The 24,511-nt window shown below is 39.7% G+C and overlaps 1 protein-coding gene across 9 annotated transcripts in view; it reads right to left on the reverse strand.

The window, feature by feature from the left end:
- LOC112155935 (adhesion G protein-coupled receptor L3) overlaps positions 1 to 24,511 on the reverse strand; it is a 315,029-nt gene that overhangs the window by 16,457 nt on the left and 274,061 nt on the right. For all 9 annotated transcript variants that reach the window (XM_036216946.1, XM_036216950.1, XM_036216949.1 and 6 more), the window contains 5 exons: positions 23,865 to 24,085; positions 15,791 to 15,857; positions 12,801 to 12,892; positions 3,348 to 3,516; positions 2,342 to 2,467 (listed from right to left, as the gene is read on the reverse strand). In XM_036216946.1, coding sequence (XP_036072839.1) covers positions 2,342 to 2,467; positions 3,348 to 3,516; positions 12,801 to 12,892; positions 15,791 to 15,857; positions 23,865 to 24,085 — 675 coding nt within the window. The remainder of the gene's footprint in view (positions 1 to 2,341; positions 2,468 to 3,347; positions 3,517 to 12,800; positions 12,893 to 15,790; positions 15,858 to 23,864; positions 24,086 to 24,511) is intronic.

Consider the following 24,511-nt stretch of genomic DNA (forward strand, 5'->3'; position numbering starts at 1 on the left):
ATACTGTATATCACATTATATATATTCAGTAGGTGTCTAACTTTAACAAGATAAGTATTCCAAAAAAACTTGCAAAGATTTCCTTGATAAAATCATTTGAAAGACTTAAACTTTTCACATACTACCTGTAAACCCTTTGTGTTAAAGTTAAGTTTTATCAGAATTTAGTCAAGTCAATTTTCTTGAATTTCTGTGGTGCACAATGTTATCTAAATTGATTTTTTTCCCCTCAGTAAAGCCTTTACAAATTTTGGAAATAAAAAAAATCAACTATATTGAGTATTAAAAAAATGGATGCATAAGGCTGAAAATGACAGCTATTTTCCACTTGTTTCTTTTGACAAAGGCTACTAGCGTTAAAGCCAAGTGGGTCAAATGTCCTTTTTTTCTGGTTACACATTTATTCCAAACGCCTCAGGGTAAACACAAAGCAATAACATTTCTGCTGAGTGTTTTCATTCTAGTTATGCTTGAATAGGAGAGCAGAGCTGGAGGTTCAACTCTGCTCTGTTCAAGCAGAGGAAATTCTTTGATCTGCACATGGAAAATTAGCATGTTTTTTAGGGGATGCCAGGGCACGCTTGGATTGCCAAAACTATTGGTGCAACTAACCATCAGTGATATAAAACAAAGAACATACTGTTCAATCAGGCTGTAATGTCACAGTTTATCCAGTAATTTGAGCAAACGTAGGAGGAATCCATTAGGAATTGACTTGATAAGAAGACATATCACTTCGGAGCAGAAGTGGACAAATCGGAGCTTCAGAGTCCAATTCCCCAAGAAGCTGGAGACACATTTTTGTGAGTCACTGAGCTTGGCTTCAACCTGCTCCTTTAGAAATGGATTGCAGTTTGACTTTTTGAACTCACTCTGCTTTTGAATTGGTAAGAACTTCTAAAGGAGGACCTGCACTCTTTGGAATCCTGGATGAAGACACAGGTGATCTGAAGAAATGTTCTTTCCTCTTTACCTTTACATTTTGGTCGTACTCCAGTCCTTTAACAGCAGAGCTTTAGCTTCAATCTTGACATTCTTTGAGTAATCATCTTGCCAATTTTATAGTGCAAAGCTGCTAATCTAAGCATCGAAATATGTCAAATTAGATTATTTGCGTAAATTGCACCAATATTAAACACTACTAAAGTAAAGTGTTAAATATTGATGCAATGAGTCAGAATCTATTGGAATTGTGTTAGTGCGTAAAAACGTAATTAAAAGTAGCGTACCAGTACGATGCTACTTTTCTATGCGTCCAAACTAGTTGGAATTAGGTTAATTGGGTAAAAACTTTACAACCGTAAAAAGTAGCATAGCAGTTCAATGATACTTTTCTGTGTGTCAAAAGCAGTTGGAGTTACGTTAATTCCGTAAAACGCTACAATCGTTAAAAGTTGCGTAGAAGTGCAATGGTACTTTTCTGTATGTCAGAAGTAGTTAAAATTACATTGATTGCGTAAAAACTTTATTGCTGTAAAGAACAACATTTTTACCACCGTAAAGAGTTGAATATCAGTGAAGCGCTTCAGAATGTGTTGGGGGTACATAGATTGGGTAAACACAACCGTAAAGTATTAAATAATGACTCAAAACAGCTAAAGAACATGTAGGAAAATTATGATGACTGTGTAAACACCTTAAATGTATGTGCAGTGTGTCAGAATCCACTAGATTAACTACATTGTCTAAATACTTAATAGGGAAATGCTACTTTTCTCTGCATCCAAATCTGTTGGAATTACAGTGATTGCGTAAATACTTTGCAACGGTTAAGTTTTGTATATTGGTGCAAAGCTGCTTTTCTGCGTGTCATAATCCGTTGGAATTGCGTTAATTGTGCAAACACTTCACTTCTATAAAGTGGTAAATATCGGAGCATGGCGTCAAAACTAACTGGAATAACGTTTGTCACTTAAACACTTAATGACTGTAAAGTATAGTATATTAGTGCAAAGATCATTTTTTGCACATCAGAATCCATTGGAAATAAGTTTATTGCGTCCACGATAGTAAAGTGTTGCAAGTCTCCACAAAGCTGCTTTTATGTATTGGAATCTGTTGGAATTGCATTTTGTAAATAGTTTATTAACCAGTTAAAGTGTTAAATATTGGTGCGTTAGAATCTGACGGAATTGCATTAATTGCGTGTATGGTCAGAGTTAGGGTAGTTGGAATAGCGTGAGTTGTTTGAGTCGCTGGGAACAACTTTTCAACTTTTAACTTTCTCTGAGCTGAAGTTTGCACTGAATTGTGTAAGACATAAAGATAAAGAGCTGACTTCAGAACCCAAACCACCAAAGCATGAAGACATGAATGAAGAGAGGCAAAGAAGGAGTCGAACCTGCGACCCTGCAGAATAACGTCCGGGAGCGCGCGACGCAGTTCCTTTAACAGAGCCGATGGAGCTGTCCACACTTTTGCCCGTGCAGCAGTGGGTGCGCAGGCACTTCCCGTACTCCTTACGCACCTGGAGGACAAAGACACACAAAAGTACAACAAAAGAAAAATGAAACATACAAAATTTCCAATGCACTTAGAGTGTGACAGCCAGTACAGCAACTTGTTTGTAAAAATCGCAAATATTCTTAGCAATTTCTGAAGCTTTTCTTCAATGTAAATTTAAAGCTAAGTTCATAATTTAGAAACATGTTGGTCAAGATTGCAGTAGAAGGTGCTAATCTTGCATAAACACTAAACAGTGACTTTAAAGTCCCGTTTACAAACTCTTCTCACTGTTCCTCGTGAAATCTTTCCCTCAGATGAACCGGAAGCAGGATGAGCCGCCGTCAGCTCATCAATGTATTTGGAAGGGAAGTTTTTTTCATCCTGCTGTCTGCGACACGCAGGTTCATGACAGTAAACTCCATTTATCCCATGCGGGGCCAGGTTCCTCCTGTGTTCGCCTCGGCTTTTGCATAAAACCAGGAAGATTGTTTCGCTCAACTCAAGCTGCTGTCTGAACAAGTCGGCTGGCTCTCCACTTGCCTCTATCTGCTGTTGCTATATAACAGTGAGCGTGCAAATAGGCTTTGTGCACACATATACATTTGTAAATGTAAACATGTTGGAGATGCAAACTCTGAATTCCATAGAAACTAATAGCTGAGAATTGAAAATGAAAGTTTTGACACAACATTATAACGCTATTGTCAAAAGTCGTTTTTTCCCTAATAGTCGTATTACAATTTTTAAATTGAAATGCTTTAAGATCATATGTGGAATATAAAATGGAATTCATCTTTTTAATGCTTTCTTTTGACCACATTGGTGGTTCAGGAATACAGAATTTCGGGAGTTAGCCCCTAAAATGCAGCAGAAACTCTTTAGCGGAACTTCCAGAGACGTACCTTCTTCTGCAGTACACAGTGGAAGATGAAGATGAACATCCCCTGTAGGGAGTTGAAGATGGTGAAGAGGTAGGCCATGACCACCGTGCTCTCATTGACGTACATCAGGCCAAAGGCCCAGGTCAGACCGAGAAGGCACAGCAGGGCAATGGCACCAATTACCCACGATCTACAACGGAAAGACAAAAACATATCACAAACAAATCAATGATTTTTTTGCAAAGTTTCCAGACCATAATGCATTAAGGACATGGGATTACTTGATAAGGTTGATAGTATCTTGGTTGTCCTATTGGATCTGAACCAATTACTGCAAAACCCAACTAAATCATCATTCTTCCGTCACCATGTTTGTATGTTTAAAGCCTTAGTCACATGTATCTGTATGGATGCTGAAGGTTTTTGAGTTGTCCGGGTCAATAACAGGAGCGACTGAATCTACAGGTGTTTCTTACCTTGTACAATCATCTCAAAGGACATCATGAAAATGGAACTTACGATTGTTGTGTGGTATGTGTATCTTTTGATGTACGAGTACTGTTGTTGTAAGGCGCCCTCTACGTCAAACTAGTCGTTAGTAAGGTGCAACTACTGACCCCTTACCGAGTGTGTGCGAATGGGCTGTGCAGGTAAGTGCCTGTAGGACATCCACAAAACTCCCCTATGTTTGCCTAGTTTCCTAAATTCGAACACTCAGGCTGTTAGCAAGGGGCACGCATGTATCATTTGTATTGCACTGATGGATTCATTTCACAATTTGCAGGACTTAGGCAACACATTCTCATCTCCATGTCGTCACATACTGACGTTTGGTTTTTGATGATTTGGGTGTCCCTAACTCATCATTTTTTTACGTGCTACCTCTTCATAAAATTAAGGGTCCTCAACCCTTGAGATGCGGTACCAGACGCGGACAAGTCCTCCGGATGTGCCCGTTACTGGTACCTAAGTCCAGTACCAGTACCATAACTTGGCACTGGATGTGGTACTGGTCATGAACTGGGCCCACATGGGAACCGGCATCAGGTTAGGGTACCAGTACCGGGTCAGAGTACCGGTGTGCTCCGTGTCCCGGTACTGGACAAGTTCCAGCTCGCGGCTCAGAGGTCTGGGACCCATGATTTGATGGGAACAGCTGGCACGTCAAACCACAACAAGTTGAGGACACCCGAAACGTCAGAGGTCCTTAACTAAACATCAGTATATGACGACTCTTGGATGAGAATGTGTTGCATTTGGAAGCGTAAAAGTATTTAAAAAAAAATACATACAACACCCCTGCGTTTCACATACTTCATCCCTATTTACCCTCCTACCTACTGACCCTGATGTCCTGTTGTTGTCTGTATATGTGCTTCTGTGTTCAAATGACGTTGTTTTTTTTCTTCTATCTACACATTGTACGCAGTAAGACAACTATTTTGTCACCAACGACAACCAACAATCAGTGTATTTCTGTTGTATGTCTGATCTTGTTCAGGTTGTACTGGAAAGTATTTCATATGTCAGTGAAATCTATGCATATGACAATAGTCATGTGTGTTGTATGAGTGTTGGCTATGATCTATTGCCAGCAGCACGCCCATAGAAAAATGTGCATTAATATCTTTGCTCTACAAGTTCACAGAATGATCAATAACCTTAAAATTTCCTAATATAGGTTTGCCTATTTATCACCTGCAGACAGCCTCTATCCACCTTGTTGAAGAGGGACACTGATTGTCACTGCGTTTCATTGACGTAAATCTGTATTCATTTGTGTCTAAAGATGGATTTAATTTTTTTCTGTCACACCATTGGCATTTCAACCTTGGAGCTGATGTTTTTTGTCTGGCATTTCTTGGTCACCTCAGTTAGACAAAGTGGAGCAAAAGTTTTACTCCACGCCAAAGACGTTTTCAGAGTTCTAAAAAAACAAAAGTCACCGGAATCTTTCCAATTGTCCTACCTGCAACTCTAAAAATACTAAATCACCTGCAGTCACAGACAAAAGAACCTCCTTTATGTTTCTAATGACTTCAAGGACTCTTATCTACACACTAGTGCTAATATTTCTATTCAGTACAGATACAGGTGCCGTTTTAAAATAATCTGGCTTGTCACATCTGTAGGCTGTGCATATCTATGACTCAAGTATGGCTTATTAATGCAGCCTTCAGCATGACTGAATGCCGAACTATTAATCATGATAATGGTGGTGAAAGGAAGCCAGATGGATTTAGGGGCTGATTTGTTCACACGAAGGAGGAAATGAAAGATGGCATTATGGGAAAGGGGAAAAAAAAGGGTCCTTTCAAGTTTGTCTTACTTGATCTCGGGTTCGTAATCCTGATAGCTGAGGTAAAAAAAAGAAAAACAAAGGAAGAATAGAAGCAGAAATAAATGACAAAGAAATGAAGTAGTTCTTTTGGGGCAGTGTGGGATGGAGACATACAAACGCCAAGATCAGACGCTGATGCCTTTCTCTTTTTTTTGTGATTTACAGGTGCTAACCATAATTGTCTCAGTTTACGGACGAACCTCGCTGCCCTCGTAAGCGCTGGCGGACCTTTGCATTTACGCTGTTATAAATGGGCCAGGTGCGCAGCAAAAAATAAATGATTTATGAATTCGCCCAGGCGAACATTAAACATAATTTTCCCAGGGCTGTCTTAATGACCTGGTGGGAGAGGCACTTCATCAAGGCAGACGGGAGACAGAAACACAGGAGGTAGACCTTAAAAAAAGGAGCATAATTTTGTCCTCTAACCACTGGCAAATTCTCATTTGAAGGGTGCTGGGCGATAAAGACGACAGAGGTCAGGGGAAGCGCGTTTGAGCGGAGAGGAGATGAAGAGGCGACGTGTCTCATTTCCGCTCCTGGACAATCCTCTGCTGGGAAACGTAGCGGTTGATTTTCATAACGGAAAAAAAGTCTTGAGGCAACAGTTGAGGCAAAAGGGGAGCAACAGATCCTGAAATAAGGACAAGAACGTCTCATACGCTGTCAGTCGTTGGCTCTAAACACACTCTTCATAATGAGTGATTAGCAACTATTTGTCTGAATTGTATTCAAATCCAGGGTGGATAGTCTTTTGGGGGTTAGGGGCTACTGAGGGAATTTGGACATAGCCTATATTATTATGTCCTAGGAGTTAATTTCAACTGTTAAAACCTTTATTGCCCCACCATAGAGCTCATTTGTAAAATATTAGGAGTTTTAGGCTGAGGACTACTCAAGCAGATGACTCTTTTTCTTGATAGTGACTCTTAACGCCAGAACAACATTGGAGCATTGTACACGTCACTCTTATCCACAAGTTCACCGAATTGGAATATTTAGCTGTGACGTACAGACAAACTTTATTTTGCTTTGCCTTTGAAATTTTGTCTAAAGCTCGTCATGGCCCCACCCATTCTTATATGAGCCTGCCCACAACTGCTGAAAAGGTAAATATGATTGGTTGGAATTGCATAGCAAAAATGAATGGGGTATAAGAAATGGTCTGAAACAAAGGACCTATATCTGGGTTTTTGTATGGTACTGGTCGTACCGTACACATTGTGACCTGTAGGACCATGTTTTTTGGTACCAGTAGTACTGTCTACGTTGGTACCAATAGTGGCATATATGTTGGTACTGGTAGGACGGTATAAAGGATACGAGTGGTACTGATAGTATTGCAGATATAGATACCAATAGTTCTATAAATTTTGGTACTGGTAGTACGGTATACATTGATACCAGTAGTACAATATACATTGCTACCAGTAGTACTGTATTCATGGATACCAGTAGTGCCATATACATTGGTATTGGTAGTACTGTATGTATTGACACTAGTAGTACCATATGAACTGGTAATGACAGTATTGTATACATGGATAAAAGTAGTACCATATACATTGTAGTAGTACTAGTAGTACAGTATACATGGGTACCATATATGTTGATACTGGTAGTACTGTATGCATTGATACCAGTAGTACCTTAGACATTGGTATTGGTAGTACTGTAAACATGGATACCAGTAGTACCATATACATTTGTACCGGTATTACTTTTTACATTGATACCAGTAGTACCATATACGTTGATACCAGCAGTACTGTCTACATGGATAACGGTAGTACCATATACATTTGTAGTGGTAATACTGTGTACATGGATACCAGTAGTACCATTTATGTTGGTACAGGTAGTTCTGTATACATCTATACCAATAGTACCATACACATTGTTACCAGTAATACTGTATTCATGGATATAGCTAGTACAATATACATTGGTACCAGTAATAACATATATGATGGTACTGGTAGTACTGTATACATGGATACCAATAGTATTGGTAGTACCATATAATACCAGTATTACCATAAACCTTGGAACTGGTAGTGCAGTATATGTCTGTACCGGTACCCTCCTGGCAATGAGTTACAGTACCTATTCCAGAAGACATCATTGGTTGGATGTTCTGGGGGGTTACAATAGATGTGACTATTATGGTTAGTAGGCAACGGTGCAACAGACATGTTACAGGGAATCTACTGCTTTGGCAGCTACTCTTTCTCCATGGGAGGTGGGGTTAAAAAGGGAAATAAAAAAACACATCAAACACAAGCTGTACTTCACATCCTCAACTGAGAAAAGCTGTTTCTTACCAGTGCCATTCAACAATAACACATCCATCATAAAAACGGTAGCTAAAGAGTAGACAAAAGATGAGAAAAAAAACACAGAGCAATAAATGTAAAATAAAATGACAAGTGAAACAAAAGCAGTGAAGAAAGAGTGAGAGAAAATAAGAGAAGACATTTACATCAAAACAAGGCCAAATGATGATGAAACTGGAACGGTAGAAGTGACATCAAACCACAAAGAGGAACCGAATCGTAGAAGGATGAAACAAAAGCGGACGCCTCATTAAAGCAAGCTAAACTGGCTTAATGAGCTATCAGGATCATCAAACCAGCTCGGCTTGATAGATCATCTGGAAGAAAGGCCTTTATTAGAAGTTATAACAGTTTCCAGATACTCTCCCTTTGAGCCACACACACACACTCACTCACTCAGATTACAGTCAATCGTTAAAATAAAAACAGCAATATCCTCTCTTTTTATGATGAACCAGCAGCACTTGTTGATGGCTTTCAGAGAATATGTGCAGCTGAGCAGCGGACACCAATGGTCCAGCAAATTGTGTCTATATTTCCAAGTGCTGTGTTTGCAGTAATGCTTGTAAAAGCGCACCAGATGAATGAGGGCTGACAAAAGCCCAGCGGATAAAACCCGACTTCCGGTGAGGATGTAAACCCTGCTTACGGGTTTTTTATTTAAATCAGTGGGTCTTAAGGAAGTCAGGTGGGACATTTCAAATTGTATGACACAGAGAACCCTTGTGGACGTCAATCTAAGGCCGCAGATATCAATGGTGACGCCTAGATAGTACATACTCTTTGACATACCCTAAGTCTTTGACCGTTTACGCGATCAACAAGAATCAGCTGATCTATAATATCGTGACAGTACTTCACTACTGCCAATTGTTGCATATCAACAAAAGGCTTCTTTTCTCTAATTCAGAATTTGCTAGAATTACGTCAATTGCGTAAATGGTTGAGGACTTTAAGTAGCTAAAAGAACTCTAGGGCTCAAGTTCCGGTTTTTATAGGGGTAAAAACTAAAGGCCTTACCGGATCACTTCTCGACTACCAGTGAGAACGCTCATAGGTCAAAAATGGAGGACGTGTGACTTCCTACTGGATTCAAATACGTAATGATCTGGAAAGATGTATCAACTCTTTACCTCTATTATTACAGTGTGAAAGTCATAAATGGACAACGGAAAAAAAAAATACTAGCTATAAACCAAACTTAAGAGTCCAATGTGGTCCTAACCATTTGATAACCTGGTGTCAATACCATCAGAATTACATTGATTACATTAACACACATCGATCTTGATTTTCAATAGGGATGCAGACCGTGAGACCTTCTAACTTTTTGGGTGTTAAGCAGAAAGTGTCCGAAAAGTGGACGTCACTTTTTGATCCTTTCTATAATTATTAAGCAGAATTCACCTAGTGTTGGATTGTTCTCCCCCTAATAAGGAAAATGAGCTGGGGTTAGACCAGGGGTCTCAAACTGGCAACCCAGAGGCCCCAAGTCAATATTTTGCGTCCCCCGCCTAAATTTGAAAGTTCAATGTCTACTAAGCAATATCTTCTGCATGTCCAGGCTTCTTTGATGATAACTTTGTGTCAAATGTTTTTGACAATAATTCTCAAGATTGATTGTTGTAACATCAAATACAAAACAATACTCTTTCTGTTTCACCACATTCCGCTAAACGTATCACTCTGCCAGGCTCTTGACTACAGTACCCACAATGCTCCACTAATTCATTAAGTGGTACCCCTTTATAAACGTCAAACTTAAACATTTGGAGAGACTTTTGAGGACCATCTACCACAAAAAAATGTTGACAAACACAACCAGAACTCATTCACAAGATACGATGTAGACTTTTGAGAAAATGAACGTGCGTCACATGTACTGTATAAAGTAAAAAGTTGGATTATTTCCCAAAAGTTTTGGAATTTAATTAAAATTATTTGTTTTTATCAACTTAAAATTTTAATTTGATGAAAACTAATCATTTTAATTTAACAAATTACAGAAGTTTTTTAATTGATTCAACAATTCAATTTTTGTAGTGTAGTCAGAAAAATTTGGTATATTCAAATTTTGCCTTGCAGATTGCTTTCAATAGTATATTTACCAGGAGAAGCACCTGTTGTGGAAAAATGCACATCTGGTGTGAATTGCAGGAGAGAACTCCGCTCTGCGCCGCTTCGTTTTAGCGTTAGAATTATGTTGATTTCGTAAACAATATATCAGTGTAATTCCACAGGATTCTGACTCTGAAGCTACTATTTCACTACTATGCAACACTACATTAGTAAAGTATCGCATATCAAATTGGTGTTTATTGCTAAAAAATCAATGACTTTTCTTTATGAATCCCCTATCAAGTCTACACAATCACAATTATGCTGATATAAACAATAACCACTGAGATTTATACCATTTTTTTGGTTCTTCTTTAAGTTATTGCTTCATTAAATCAAGTTCTGGAGACAGCACTGTCACAAAAACACACCGGTTGCTTCTTGTTTTCTTCATTTCTCTATATTTTAATCAGTTCCTTCTTGCATCGAATCTGGTTTTGTGTCACTGACTTTATTATGAATTACAACGGCACAATGCTCTGCGAGCAAATCTGCCATTTCTATGCTGCAAAGGTTACAGTTCTTATTAAGCCTGACATATTTTTTTTTCCTCCCTTTAAAAAAAGCAGAAACTGTGTGACAGTGCAACAATGCACCATTACATTCCCGATGTAATTCGCTCAAATAGCAGCAGGAATTGGTTTAACAATATTGCATAAAGAGCTTAGTTTCGGCTACAGGACACAAATTAATGCTAATCGCATCAATAATTAAACTTTTTTGTGAGACAATAGATGTCGTTGCTGGAGAATTTATACTGAATTTGTATCACTTGGATTGTCGTGAGCCGTCTGCACACCCGGCTTCTGCTGGTGTGTCACAGTGCACTGTGTTAGCATAATGACTCACTCCCTACTCATTTAAAGGTTATTTCACGATCCTTCTATAAGGGTTGCATGGCCTTTGTACTGGAAAGATTCTGCATAACCAGACGTGCCAGCAACAGAAAAGAGGCATCCTGGGAACCCAAAGGTCTTTTATGAACGCAACAGATGGACAGATTTAAGGGTGCCATGTTTTCCTAAAGGAATCAAGAATTGGCCTTACTCCTATGTAAACAGTTGGCATCCAGACTCTAAAGCCTTGTTTCCACAGAGCAGTCCGGTACGGTCCTGTTCGGTCAGATATTTTGAGCATTTCCATTCCCTTAAACAGTACCGAACCGTACTTCTTAGGGGCCATTACCGATCTATGTCCAGTATCGGGTTAAGGTTAAGGTGCCACTTGATCGAGGAAGAGTGGCGGTGCATGCTCCACATCCAACCCCGATCCCTATGGGAGCAAACGTTTCCCCAGCCATTCCTGATTCCAAATGACACACACCTGAGAGTCAAAAAGAATTTGGTTCTCATGTCCCTGGTCAACATGTATGGCCAACGTAGGCTTTTCTGCATGCTTCATATTGGTTTCTGTGCAGGTATGTATGTTTTTTCAATAATATATCCTTCCCTTACATTCCATTTATTCTTCTTATATATATGCCTTATATAGGCCTTTGAGCAGTTAAGTATTATTTTTTCATTATGATCCTTTTCTTTCCCTTATTCTCCATTTGTTCTTCTCTCTATTACGTTTCCAGTCGGTAAGTACTGTAGGTTTTGTGTCTATTTGCTTCACTCATGGTTGCTCAGGTAAGGGTACTGGTTCAGTCCATGTCCCGGTGCCAGTTTGTGGTCAGGAGGTTTAATTGGAAGTGCCAGCACATCAAAAAACAATGAGTTGGGGACACCCAAAACGTCAAAAAGTGGGGACGTGAACTATCTGATGTGGGTGGAATCCTCTTATTTCCTATTTTAGACATGGTTAAGGGATCCTTAACCACGCCTCAATATGTGACGACTTGGTAATGACGATCAGTGGAGGCAAGGCTTAACGGAGTGGACATGTTTGAAAGAATTAGCCTTTTAATTATTTAAAATAGACAATTAATTTAACTGGACCATACCGTACCACTTCTTACCATGTCGTACCGGGCTGGATCGCTTAGTGGAAACGAGCCTTGGGACCTCTGGATGGATATTGACCAAGAGACTCTAACGCTACGTATACAAAGGAAATGTGATGCGTGTTCGAGAGCGGGTTACAAGTGGGTTCCCGATCATACTCTTAGTATAAGTTTCTTACAAAGAACTCGACACTAACAGATGTAGTCAAAACTGGTGGAGGCTTGGTGCGAAATGTAGAAGTAGTACAAATTATGTTGCAGGCTTTTTCTTTCCCAGCTCTATTCCAATATATGAAAGACCTGGCGTCACAGAATTCCGGCTGGGCACAAACTGCAATTGTACATTTCTTCTTTATGGTCGGTACTTCCATGCAGGTTTAACTTTTCGCTCCACACTTTGTATATAGAGACGGAAATCTTTCTTAAGAACTTGCATAGTGGCACATGAGTGCAAGTGTTTTAAATGAAGGAGCCTGAAACGGGCATATACTGTACATGGACTGTTCATTGAAAGTGGTCGTTTGGCAGCATGTACCGAGGCCGGTGTGAACACAGCATTAGATATCAGACGAGGAGACAGACGTTCCTCTCCACGGTGAGCTTTACATTCAGCTGCGAGAGCCGCTTTTGTCCGGTGAAAGGCCTGTCACACTTTCAGATCCCAACAAACCGTCACAAGCGAAGCTATTTCTGGGTGACTTTAATGGACATCTATGCGATCTGAGTGCACTTACTTGATGTTGTCCAGGCAACCGGAGTCTGGTTTTAGAATGGCAGTGTGATGGAACATCTTGTAGAGAGCGATGCCCAGGAAGATCACGTTGAGCTATGCGGGGAGAGACGAACAAAAAGAGCAGGCGGAGTGAGTGAAGGAGACAGACATTCGGCTTGTACGTGGCCTGTCCTGGTGCATTTTTAAATCAGTTCTGTTTGTAGCACAGAGCTGGAATCTGGCAGTGTGGATGGACTTGGATTTTTACTTTGCTAAACAGAGCGCAAAATCCTGCAGACTTCTGCTGCGACAAAATGGAAGCTGCAGAAGACTTTCCTACTGACTTATTGACTTATTCACACAGATCATAAGTAAAGGGATAATGCACAACGAGGTGTGCATTATCAGAAATGATTGGATTTGTCCGACACGAAGGGAAATGGACACTTTGAAGGGAATTATTTCACGTATACTATGATCCATTTTGAAAGAATTACAAATTAAATCAATGATTCATATTTTAATCTTGTTATTTTTTTATGTTCAGATCGATTCTCTGGAGAAAATGGAACATAGTGTAACTCATTGTCATAGTAACGGCTACAGAACCTACACCGACCTTGCTCTGCAGCAAGGCAAGAAAGTCATATGTATGCTTAAATTCATGTTCTAAAGCCTCATTTATGAGGGAAATTTAAACTTTTACAGCCTATTTTGTCCTGACGATGAAGCAAATCTGAAGCAATCGAAAAGGGGAAGCAAAAAATTTGCTTTAAAGGAACAAGTAGTTTTGTAAATTGCTGTTAATGCATAAAATACCCACCATTACTCCAAATATTAAATGCATATCAACCCAAAAAATATTTATTTTGTTAATTAATAATACAATTATTCAGAAAATGGTTATAAGTTTCTGTTGTCGTGGTTACCAATTGGTTTTTAGCAGGCGCATTAACATAGAACATTTACACTTCTTCTATCGAATTATCATTTCTGAGTGGGCACCCTGTAGCCAATCAGAATCAAGGGTTAAAGAAGAATTCTGTTAACGTTTAATTGTGAGTGCTGTAAATTTTCCGCCACAAAATTTCTTTGGCACAAAAAAGAAAAGTATGGACATGCAGAAGTTAACTTAGGGAAACTTTTCCAAACATTTTACTATTAGTCAAAATAAATAAATAAACAAATATATTGTTTATTTAAAAAACAAACAAGAAAAAAGTAAAAAGATCCACTCCTGTTTGTCTCATTAATTTTTTTTCTCTCTGTACGCCGGTGATCACAAAAATAGAAAATGAGCTAATTCCAGTCACAGCATGGGAGTATGTTCAGAGGGACTCTTCAAAAATTACACCAATTAGTCTAAAGCGTGCTACCTTGCTGCTGAAGCCAGGTGACATTCAGCTAATTTGAAGAGAAATTAAATAAAAAAAATCAAAGAAATCTAAAAAAGGTTTTGAGACGAGCTGCAGAAGGAGGTTTCAAAAAGTACTTAGAAGTCTATTTGTACACGGCAAAAACGGCCCTCAAGTTCTTAAAGTTCTAGTCACTAAGACATGGTTTCCTAATTCATTTGTGACTGAAAAACTGTATAGGTAAGATTTTTTTTTGTTGTAGGACAAAAAAGAAGACTTTTTTTCCCCCTAAAATAAGGTTTTCCCCTTACGTTGTATGGAAGACCGTCTCTGTTGTGTTTCCGGTCCACCCAGATTTGTGGAGGAGTGGTTTGACCTGCCACTGTGTCAAGTAGTTTGTTCTGCTCTTAGGCAATCAGAACCCATTCTCTCTCTGACGTCACTGAGTCCTTGTAAAATACATATTTTGTGTCATAAATTATTTCATGTTTTTGGACTTCCAAAATTATCTTTTGTAGTGCATTCCAAAAAAGTACAGCAGTGTTATCCTAGTTGTTTATGTATGTAATTGCATGGGCACGTCATCTTAGAGATAAATTCAAATCTTATACATTTTTATATTGAAAGTACAACGGTAGTTTTTATTTTTAAATTCTGACCCGTTTTCTGTTTCTCCAGAATTTTGTTCCAAAATTGGCATGTCAACAGACTGGAAGTAGAACTTCCGGGTGAAACTTGCAATGTGGATCGATAGATATTAGATGTTGACATGACAGACGCAATGTAAACTTTCCGATTGATTAATGATCGTTCTAGTATTTTGTGTCAATGCAATGGATACAATAGAGATCCAACCAAATGGAGACACAGTAGAGAGGCAATGCAACAGAGAACGTCTGGAGATGCATTAATGATGGACCATTGTATACCAGGCTTTATTTTCTTAAAATTAAGTTTTTGTTTTGGTTTTTCTACAAGTGAAACCTGGTTGGTTCAGTGTCAGTATAAATCATTTTCTTTTGGGAAATCATTTTCTACTGGTGCCACCTCTAGTCACAAAAGTATTTATAACTTGTTTTTGTTTATTTTTAGTTTTTTTTGTTGTATATATGGAAATATATTCGGGTTCTCCTGCAGATTAAGCACAGCTGGATCAGCGCAGGTTGTTGGAAATGATGCTCAGCATTTGCGTGCGCGCATCCCTCTCGCATAATGAATCCGTTATTTGCACCCGCAGCTGATTGCGCGCCTGCAAGGAGGAGATGGGGAACAGCGTAGTGGAGTACGAGTTGGAACAAAATCAATCATAATCGCGGCGCAGGTTGCTCCAACACTGCATACTGAGCAGAGTTCACTCTTTCTTTTTTTTCCCCCTCGTCCCTCCTCTCCCCAACCCCCTCTTGAAAATTGTCTCAGCCGGCGACTGCAGCGGGGTGACAAACTGCGATATGTTCTCTACACCCCTCATTCGTTTTCCTGGACGGATCTGTGCCCTGCGGAGGCGTATATGCTCACCAGGGCAGAGAAAAGAGGGAGAAAGGAGCTCGAAAAAAGGATCTCCGTGGACCATTTAAGCGACGACCCGCAGGCTAAGTAGGGTTAATGAGCGGGAGGGGGGAGGGGGAACAAGGTGGTGGTGGTGGTGGTGCACGCTTACCATAATTATCAAGGTTGCTGGTCCTATGAAACTCCAGATGAAGTACGTGTCCAGGCGGAGCCAGCAACTGCATGAGAGAGCAACAGAGGTGAAGGGTGGTAAATGTTAGTTGAGACAGATTTCAGGTGGTGGCTTCATACTCCCGCTCAGACGGCATCCATCAAGCGGGAGGCTGGAGTGACACAGAGGAATAGGCACTTTCAAAACATGGCGGCTTGAAGTGGCTTAAAGAATTACGAGCATCGGGGTGAATTTAAGGGACGGGGGCACGTTCCTCTGTGTCAATGCCAGCTATCAGGGTGAACTTTCAGAGCTAAAACCAGAGAGCGACATTCAATAGAAAAAAAACACAAAAAAAACTTTATTGAAATAAAAAGAAAATGGCCAACAGTGACCAAAAATGTGCTCCTATGTCTTTTACCCTTTAAAACCTAATATGTCACTGGTTACACCCAAATAACAAGTTTTTAAGCTACAATAACTCTACATACAAATTTAAGGAATAAAAAGCAGTTTAAAGCAGTAAAAAACAGCTTTGCGTTGCTATTTTGTCACAAACCTGCTTTTTCTCTGTCAGAATTGGCTTATTTACATTTTTGCTTGAACACTTTGCTACTGTAAAGTGTTTCATATCAGTGCAAGGCTGCTTCTCTTTGCTTCAAAATTAAATAAAATTACGCTAACTGCGTAAAAGTGGAGCTAAGGTTTCAAAGTATAATCTCATTTAATGGATATGTCATTTAGCGAAATCTAAACAACACATATTCCTTAAAGCACCCTAACTCTGCGATTGCTTGTGAAATTAGCATAATTTCAATCGATTCTGTTGTGGAGATAAAAGGTTTCTCATGTCAGTTCTTTGATCTTCCATAATTCTTTGACCATGTATGCTAATAATGTAATTCCAGCGGATTCAGAAAGCTGAGAAAAGCAGCTTTGTGCTGATATGCGACACTATAAGGCAGGGGTAGGGGACCCTGATCCTCAAGAGCCACCTTCCTGCATGTTTTCCAGTATACCAGGTAATCAGTCATGAGTAGGGACTGGTTCAGGTGTGTCCAGCCAATAAGAACATGCCAGATTAGGGTGTATTGGAAAACATGCAGGAAGGCGGCTCTCAAGGACCAGGGTTCGCTACCCCTGCTATAAGGTAATGGAAAAGTGTATATGGTTAAAAATTCAGTCGGAAAAATACTAACAATGGACCTAAGGCCCCAAAGTAAAAAGTTTAAAGTAGGAGATGTCACCAGCGACATCTTAATAACACAGTTTTTAAACTATGCTAATGCTAATCGTTAATACGATTAAAGTAATTTTCAACAAATTCAGTTGAGGAGATAAGTGGTGACCCTCCATAACTCCTTGACCATTTACTTAGTTAATGTAATTCCTGCGGATTCTGAAAGCTGAGAAAAGCAGCTTTGCGGTGATATACAACACTATACTTAAGTGGAAAAGTGGCTTTGCGATGTTATTATCGCGTTTTTCTGCGACATAATCAGCTAATTTAGGCTAACTGCGTACATTTTGCTACTGTACCATGTTACATATCAGCGCAGAGCTTTTTTACTCAGCTTTCAGAAGCCACTGGAATTACGGTAATTGCGTAAAAGGTCAAGGAGTTATGGTAGTTCAAAGAACATCAACAGATGAGCCAAAGCTCTGGTGTTAAAGCGTTAATATGTCAAGTTAAAGTGGCAAATTATCAATGTGGATGATAATTTACGACTTATTCAATTAGATTTCAATTGAATCCAAACTGGATCACTTTAAAAGAGTCACATTAACCTCGACCCTGGTGGACTCACCCACACACTTACACATTCAGTTACCCATGATCACTCTGAAGGGGGACGACACAGTTAATAATGAAATAAAGTGCCCTCCTGACCTTCTCAGTTCACACCAAAACAATACCGAAAGAACAGAAGGAAAACCGTATGTGGAGCATCTGAAACAAGGACATCTAAAGGTGACTCTGCTCTTTTTGAAATGACATAAAAAAAGAAAAAAAAGGGTGATTCATGACCTTGCGGTTGAATTATTAATCTTTTAATCTCCGCTGCTGCAGCAGATAGACGCCTCCATTTTTGGCTGCTGGAAAATTACAGTTCCTCACCACCGCCGTGTCATTCCCGTTGACAGAAAATGGAGAATTAAAATGGAATTCACAATTTTTTAAGGCAAATTGACTTTTGTTTGAGGAACTATCCCTGGTTTGAACACAATGAAAGTACAATTGGAAATCTGATTGTGTTGCCACTTTTTTTTGAAGGAACGACTATTACCATTGTTTACATCAATAGATCCTAAATTCATTGAAAGAAGTCTGCTGCCACTTTCTACATCCTTCTTCTTCTCGCCTCCAAACAACTCTGCAAAGTGGCAGAGAATGCTTTGAGACGAGATAAAACACTGTATAGCAAGTGACATGGAAAATAGAAAAAGAAAAAAAAAGCTCCTTTGCTATTATTGGGACTTGATATGTCTTTTATGGTTTGGCATCAATAGATGAGACAACACAAGAAGGAAAAAGAAAAAAACTTATGGACACATAAAGCAGTGAGCACTCACCAAAAAAATAAAGAAAACTGAAAAACATGCACGGATCTGTGGCAGTTCATCAAAGCCCGCGCTCCGATCGTCGCTGTCATAAATTATGCTCAGGGTTCTATTGTTCGCTTTTGCCTTCTCTGTCTTTAGATCATAGTGAGATTTAAAGACTCGGTAAGCGGCAGGAGCTGTCATTTTCTCTCGGCTTCATCCCGGCTGCCTCTTCCCCGCTCCTGTCGGGCCTGTGTCTTGACGGCATGCGCCGCTTTCTTTCTGTTTTTTTCTTATCTCACCTTCTGGTAAGCAACTTTCCCCCCCCCCCACTGAACATAAAAACCAAGCATTAAAAAACTGCAAACGTGGGCCAGTCTCAACACAAGTCACGCTCCTGCAAACAGCCCGCGCTCAGCATTTTGGCGTTCGAGGCAACAAATTGAGCAGACACAGACGGTCATCTTTTTTTTCCAAATCTCCAACAACAGACAGCGTTTTTGGGGCCGAGTCATATTAAGCTGAGGACAAGTAAATAAGTAAATGGTCTAGCGTGTTTGGCCCAAAACTGGGACTAAAAGTTTTAGGCTGATAAATACATAGCTTTTGGGGGTTGATCCATACAAGTGGTACAGGTTCTGGAGTTGTTCAGTTCCATGTAGGGTTGTAGATAGTGCTGCTACAAACAATTGCTTAAATAGTCCACTAATCATTAATTATTTTTTTCTGATTAGTCAACTAATCCAATCATGCAAAAACTGAATGTAAAGCACAAATCTTAACAATTATTAGCTTTAAACTAACTAAAAACTTGATATATAGCATTACCTGTGATGATGCTAGTGTGAATGCTGGAAGCCAAATTTGTCTGCTATAGATGCTAGTGTTGATAGCTGAAGATGCTAAAATTGATAGCTAAAAATGCTGAAGCTGAAAGCCAGCTAAAATATTAGTTAAATGCCAAATTATCATAAAAAACTGAAAAAGCCTAAGTTAGCCAAAACACCTAGCATGCAGCTAAAACATTAGCCAAACTTCAAAATAACCTAAAAAACTGAAAACATACTAAATTATCCAAAATAGCTAGCATGTAGCCGAAATATTAGCCAAACTTCAAAATAGCCTAAAAAACGGAAAACATACTAAATTGGCCACAATACCTAGCATGTAGCTGAAATATTCGCCAAAATACAAAATAGCCTAAAAAAACCCCAAAAAAGCCAAAATTAGCCAAAATAGCTAGTGTGCAGCTAAAATATTAGCTAAACTCCAAATTAGCCCAAAAACTGGAAAAAAATCCTAAATTAGCCAAAACAGCTAGCATGTAGCTGAAATATTAGCAAAACTCCAAAATAGCTTAAAAAACTTTATAATTACCAAAATAGTCCAAAAAGCTAGCAGAATTCCATTATTACTTTCAACTTTTCTACACTCTGACTCCATACAATATAAAGTAGCGAATAATCAACTATTAAATTAGTTGTCAATTATTTTAATACTCGATTAGTTGTCAATTAGTCGACTAATCATTGCAGACCTAGTTTTAGAGAATCTATCCACCTGTCTGTCTCTCTATCTGTCTGTCTGTCTATCTATCTCCATCCATCCAGGAGCACCACCTTACCTAGAGATACCTTACGGGACGTCCTAAACAAGGAACATACAATTGTCTTGTACATGGTAAAGTGTATTGTAAAGTACTTGGAAGGACTGCGTAAGTTTCACATACTTTCACATACACATACTCCTGCTGGTCTTCCAGAAACCCTACCTTATTTGCTGCTGATTACCTGGATCAGGCGTGTTTAGCATACTGTGCCAGGTTGGTTAGAAAATATGTAGGACACCGGCCCGGGAGGCCTAGATTTGGGCACCCCTAATCTTGACATTATAGAGGTGCAATTATTGACTCTTTACCGACTGCACCCACAAGTTGTGTACATAATACGTAAGTATCTGCAGGACGCCCACACAAACTCTATTCCAATTGTCTAAAATCCTAATTTCTAATAGTCTGGTTGCATGTGAATGGCAAAAACATGCTCCTTACGCACTTCTAAAGATTTGTGTGGTTGAACTTCTCACAAATGGGGGTGTGGTATTTTATTAGCAGGAGTTTGAAATGATCATCCCTAAAGCATCCTCAATGGGCGTTTCTCCAAACCTCCCAGGCTTGTCTGTCCTTTATTTTGTCATGAAACATCATATCCTCGCAAGAACCCAAGAGGTGAAAGAAATTCTTTTGAAAAAAAGGTAATTTGACCACACCTTTTGTTAGTTATTTTTAACAATAAAAAGGTAAAACTGGGATATAATTTTAGTAATACATCTATTGTAAATTGTGTAATACTTATTGGTAAACCACTTCTGTTTCTGCAACATGAGAACTGTATTCCACCTGAAGTGTAAGCATGGGGTTTTGTCAACAAAACAAAGACAGGTGCAAGTATGAACTCCTCAAGGACACATTAAGACCAATCAGGTCACAGTTTTCCCTTTGATCTCTCACATGACAGAACTTCAAAGGCCAACTGGACACTCATGTTTTGACTCATTTCACCAACTGTTGTCCCTCATCAACGGCCTTTTACATGCAACCTGTTGGGTTCAAAGCGGCCCCGCCTGTGATCATATTGCTATGCCACCAAGAATCAATTAGCAGCAGGACTATATGTCCCACTCAAACCATCACCAACACAACCTTTTGCTATTCACCATGTGTCACGCCTTATCCCTTCCCTCATCCTTCAATGGCAGAGTATAATTGTTCCACTGGTGGCAGGCTTTAATTATTCACATGATGCCAAGGCTCAGGCAGTGGCAGCTATCACCTCATCCATCACCGAGAACTATTGCACTGCCAACCTACAAATGCACTGTCTAAGGTGGCCTATGTGTGTGTTGCATACATGATAAACATCTCGGCAGCAAACTGCTGATGCTGGTCTTCATTATTTTCAGATGGGCTGGAGATTAACACGGAGCAGTGGAGAGCGATCCTCGTGCTTGGCATCGTGTTGCTTTTATGGACTATTTCAGAGGGAAGAGCTGGGAAAGGATGTGGCGCATATCTTCAAAAAGAGGCCGTCTTTGTGTTCGTCTCCTTTTGCGCTCTTGATGTATCGCTATCTTCGTCTCTTTGTTCATCCTCCTCGTCTCCTCACTCCAAATTTCTCCCTTTCCATTCAGTCATTTGTGCAATTTAAAATGCTGAAGACATTAATGATAATGGCCAGACATTAATCCAGCAACGCTATCGACTCATTTCTCTTCTGTCTAAATATTGTCAGTCCAGCAGTGGGGAAATGTATGCATGAAGTAATTGGTGTGCATCATTAGAGCTGACGGTAAGTAATACTTACTGAAGCAACAACTGGGGTATTATTAAGGTATAAGTTTTTTAATGTCTTCTTATGATACGTTCACACCAGGCTCGAAAACGTGCGCTTAAACGACCAAAACCAGCACATTCTCACTTTCAACTCATCGCATACTGATGTTCAGTTAAGACCTCCGCGTCAAAAATTGACGTCCCTAACTTGTCATTTTTTGACATGATGGCTGTTCCCATTAAATCAGTCCCAACCTCCGAGCTGCGAACCAAAAACGGTCCAATACCGTACCATATCCCAGTAGTAGTACCATAATCCTAACCCAGTACCAGTTCCCATCCAGTATCACGTAAGGGTATCACGTTCATGCAGAGTTAGGGTTAGGGTACTGGTATTGGGTTGGAGTACAGGTACTGGCTGCGTACTGAGGACCAGTCCGCATGCGGTACTGCATCCGGCAATATGTTCTGAGGGTTGCGGAACCTTGATTAGACGAAAAACCAGCACGTCAAAGAATGATGAGTTGGGGACACCCAAAACGTCAAAAACTGACGTGGAAGGGTCCTCATTTTGTGTTAATGTCATGATTTCTCTGTGTTAATTTTTGTTTTTTGTGCTTTTTGCGTTTTTAATATGTATTTTATTTGCTTTTATGTCAAGCACTTTGTGTTTTGGTTGAATGAAAGGTACGATAGAAACAAATAAAGTTTGGGTTTAACCAGTCGTCAATATGTGACGACATGGGAATGTGATGGAAAAACCTATGTAAATGCACGTTTCAGGCTTCTGTGTTCAAAACTCTCGCTGTTTTTATTTTATTCTTGGGGCTATACATACGTTCATTGAACGCATATTAAAAGTTAAAGAAATTAAACTTTGACCAATCAGGGACTCACATTTGGTAGCGATGTATGGGTAGTGTCCCTTTTATATCACAAAAGTGCCAACTGTTTGAAAAGTGATCATGATGGAGAAATTAATAATTGTTGTTCGTGCCTGGACAGAATTAAGGCTGAATCCAAATTGCTTCCCTACCCCATGACTTCTCCCTACCTACATGCATCCGTCAAACTGGACGGATATGGAGAAAAGTCTCTTCAAATTCTGACTTTCCTACCGCTTGATGACGTCATCAATAGTCGCCTACGTTGATGCATATAGCTGCTAGCGCTCCTAAAATACATAACGAAATATGTTTTATAACTTTAAGCAGTTAAGCAATAACTCCTCTAAATGTCACATTGATTATGAAAACACATTTAAATGTAAACTACTGTGCTTCAGAGAACACCCACGAGGAGAAAAGTGTTTCTCACATGGCATTCCTTAATGTTGGTGGGATAGCCAGCCCTATGTCTCTGCGGCTCCTCCTTAAAAAATAACTTTTGGACAGCTTCAAATGCCCTTAGAATTGGAACAATCGGAAGGAGCCGTAGGGGTAGGGAACTATTTCGGACAGATTTGGGCTGAATCTGAATTCCTTCCCTACCCCAGCTGCTTTTCCCAACCACTCCACTTGTAGGGATGTTTGTAGGAGTAAGGGTGTCTGAAATTGTTAATTTTTGACTCTGTGTCCCTCCACCAGGGAGGAGAAACAAATTTCTTTTATTACATCTATATATAAGTAATGACTTTTTAAAGTTATAAAACCGATGTTATGTATTTTCTGAGCGCTGACAGCTACGTGCTAACGTAGATGACCAGCGACTATTGATGACATCATTGAGGGGTAGTATCGTCTGAATTTGAAGACACTAATTTTCCATAACTCTCCATTTGGAGGGCTGTAGAGGTAGGGGAAGAATTTGGATTTGACCTTTCACCACTTCAACATTTCGCGCCAAGAATCTTCCAACGATGAGTAGTATTGGGTAGCAACAGTCCAGTGTGAACACTATGCTAAATGCACGCTCAACATCCCACATTTAGAGCATTCTTGAACTTGCCACACATACCCAGGGTGTGCATCGCATTAAGTTTTTGATTTAGTCAGCAAATTCAACCAAAAAACAAATCAAAAATTAATCAGACAAAAGAAAATGTCTTTCCTTCAACTTAGGAGGCGCAAGTTGCAAACATGAAAAATATCAAAAGATAGAATCATTTTTCTTACAGCAAAGGATTGTTTTTAATTCCAACCAAAGAAATTCTCCAGTGGATTTGATTCAGAAAGAGGAGGCAGCTCCTCACGTACTCACACTCGATCCGTGCCGTAACTGCGGTAGTCCACCGCGGCCGACACAGCCACGATGAGAGCAGGAACTCCGTAGCCCACCATGTAGAAGTACCGCCGGCGTGAGTGCTCGCTCTCAAACACCTCCACCAGCATGATGTAGAGCTGCACCCCCTCAAGGAACATCCACGTGAATGCTGCCAGGAAGAAGAAGTGGAGCAGGGCGGCAAAGACGGCACAGGCAATCTGGGAATGGGTTTAAAGAGATGCACAGCAGGAGAGAAAAGGAGATACATTTTAGTCCCTCCCACTTACTCAGAGTAGTTAATTGTTGACAGTTAGTGCTAAAAAGAACATGTTCCCAGCAAGAAGAGTCATCCAAGTGACTCTAACTTAACTTTCCAACCTCCCTGTCTGCGTCTCAAACAATTAGCAATAATAAGTTTTGTTTTGGTAAAGCAGTTGGTTGCTTTCCTGTTGTGACTGGCATAGAAATTGTTGTCCATGTGGCCTTGTTTGCTAATAGTTGGCACGGATGAAAGAGGGCTATGAACAAGAGACTGTGGCTGAGCTAGCCACCAACAAAATGTGGTTTAATGAGCTGAACACAATAAAAGAAGAAGTTTTTTTGTATTTGTTTTTAATGGAGAGTCCTTAATGTTGGAGTAGTAA

The sequence above is a fragment of the Oryzias melastigma genome, linkage group LG18 (genome assembly GCF_002922805.2).
Source record: "Oryzias melastigma strain HK-1 linkage group LG18, ASM292280v2, whole genome shotgun sequence".
NCBI lineage: Eukaryota > Metazoa > Chordata > Actinopteri > Beloniformes > Adrianichthyidae > Oryzias > Oryzias melastigma.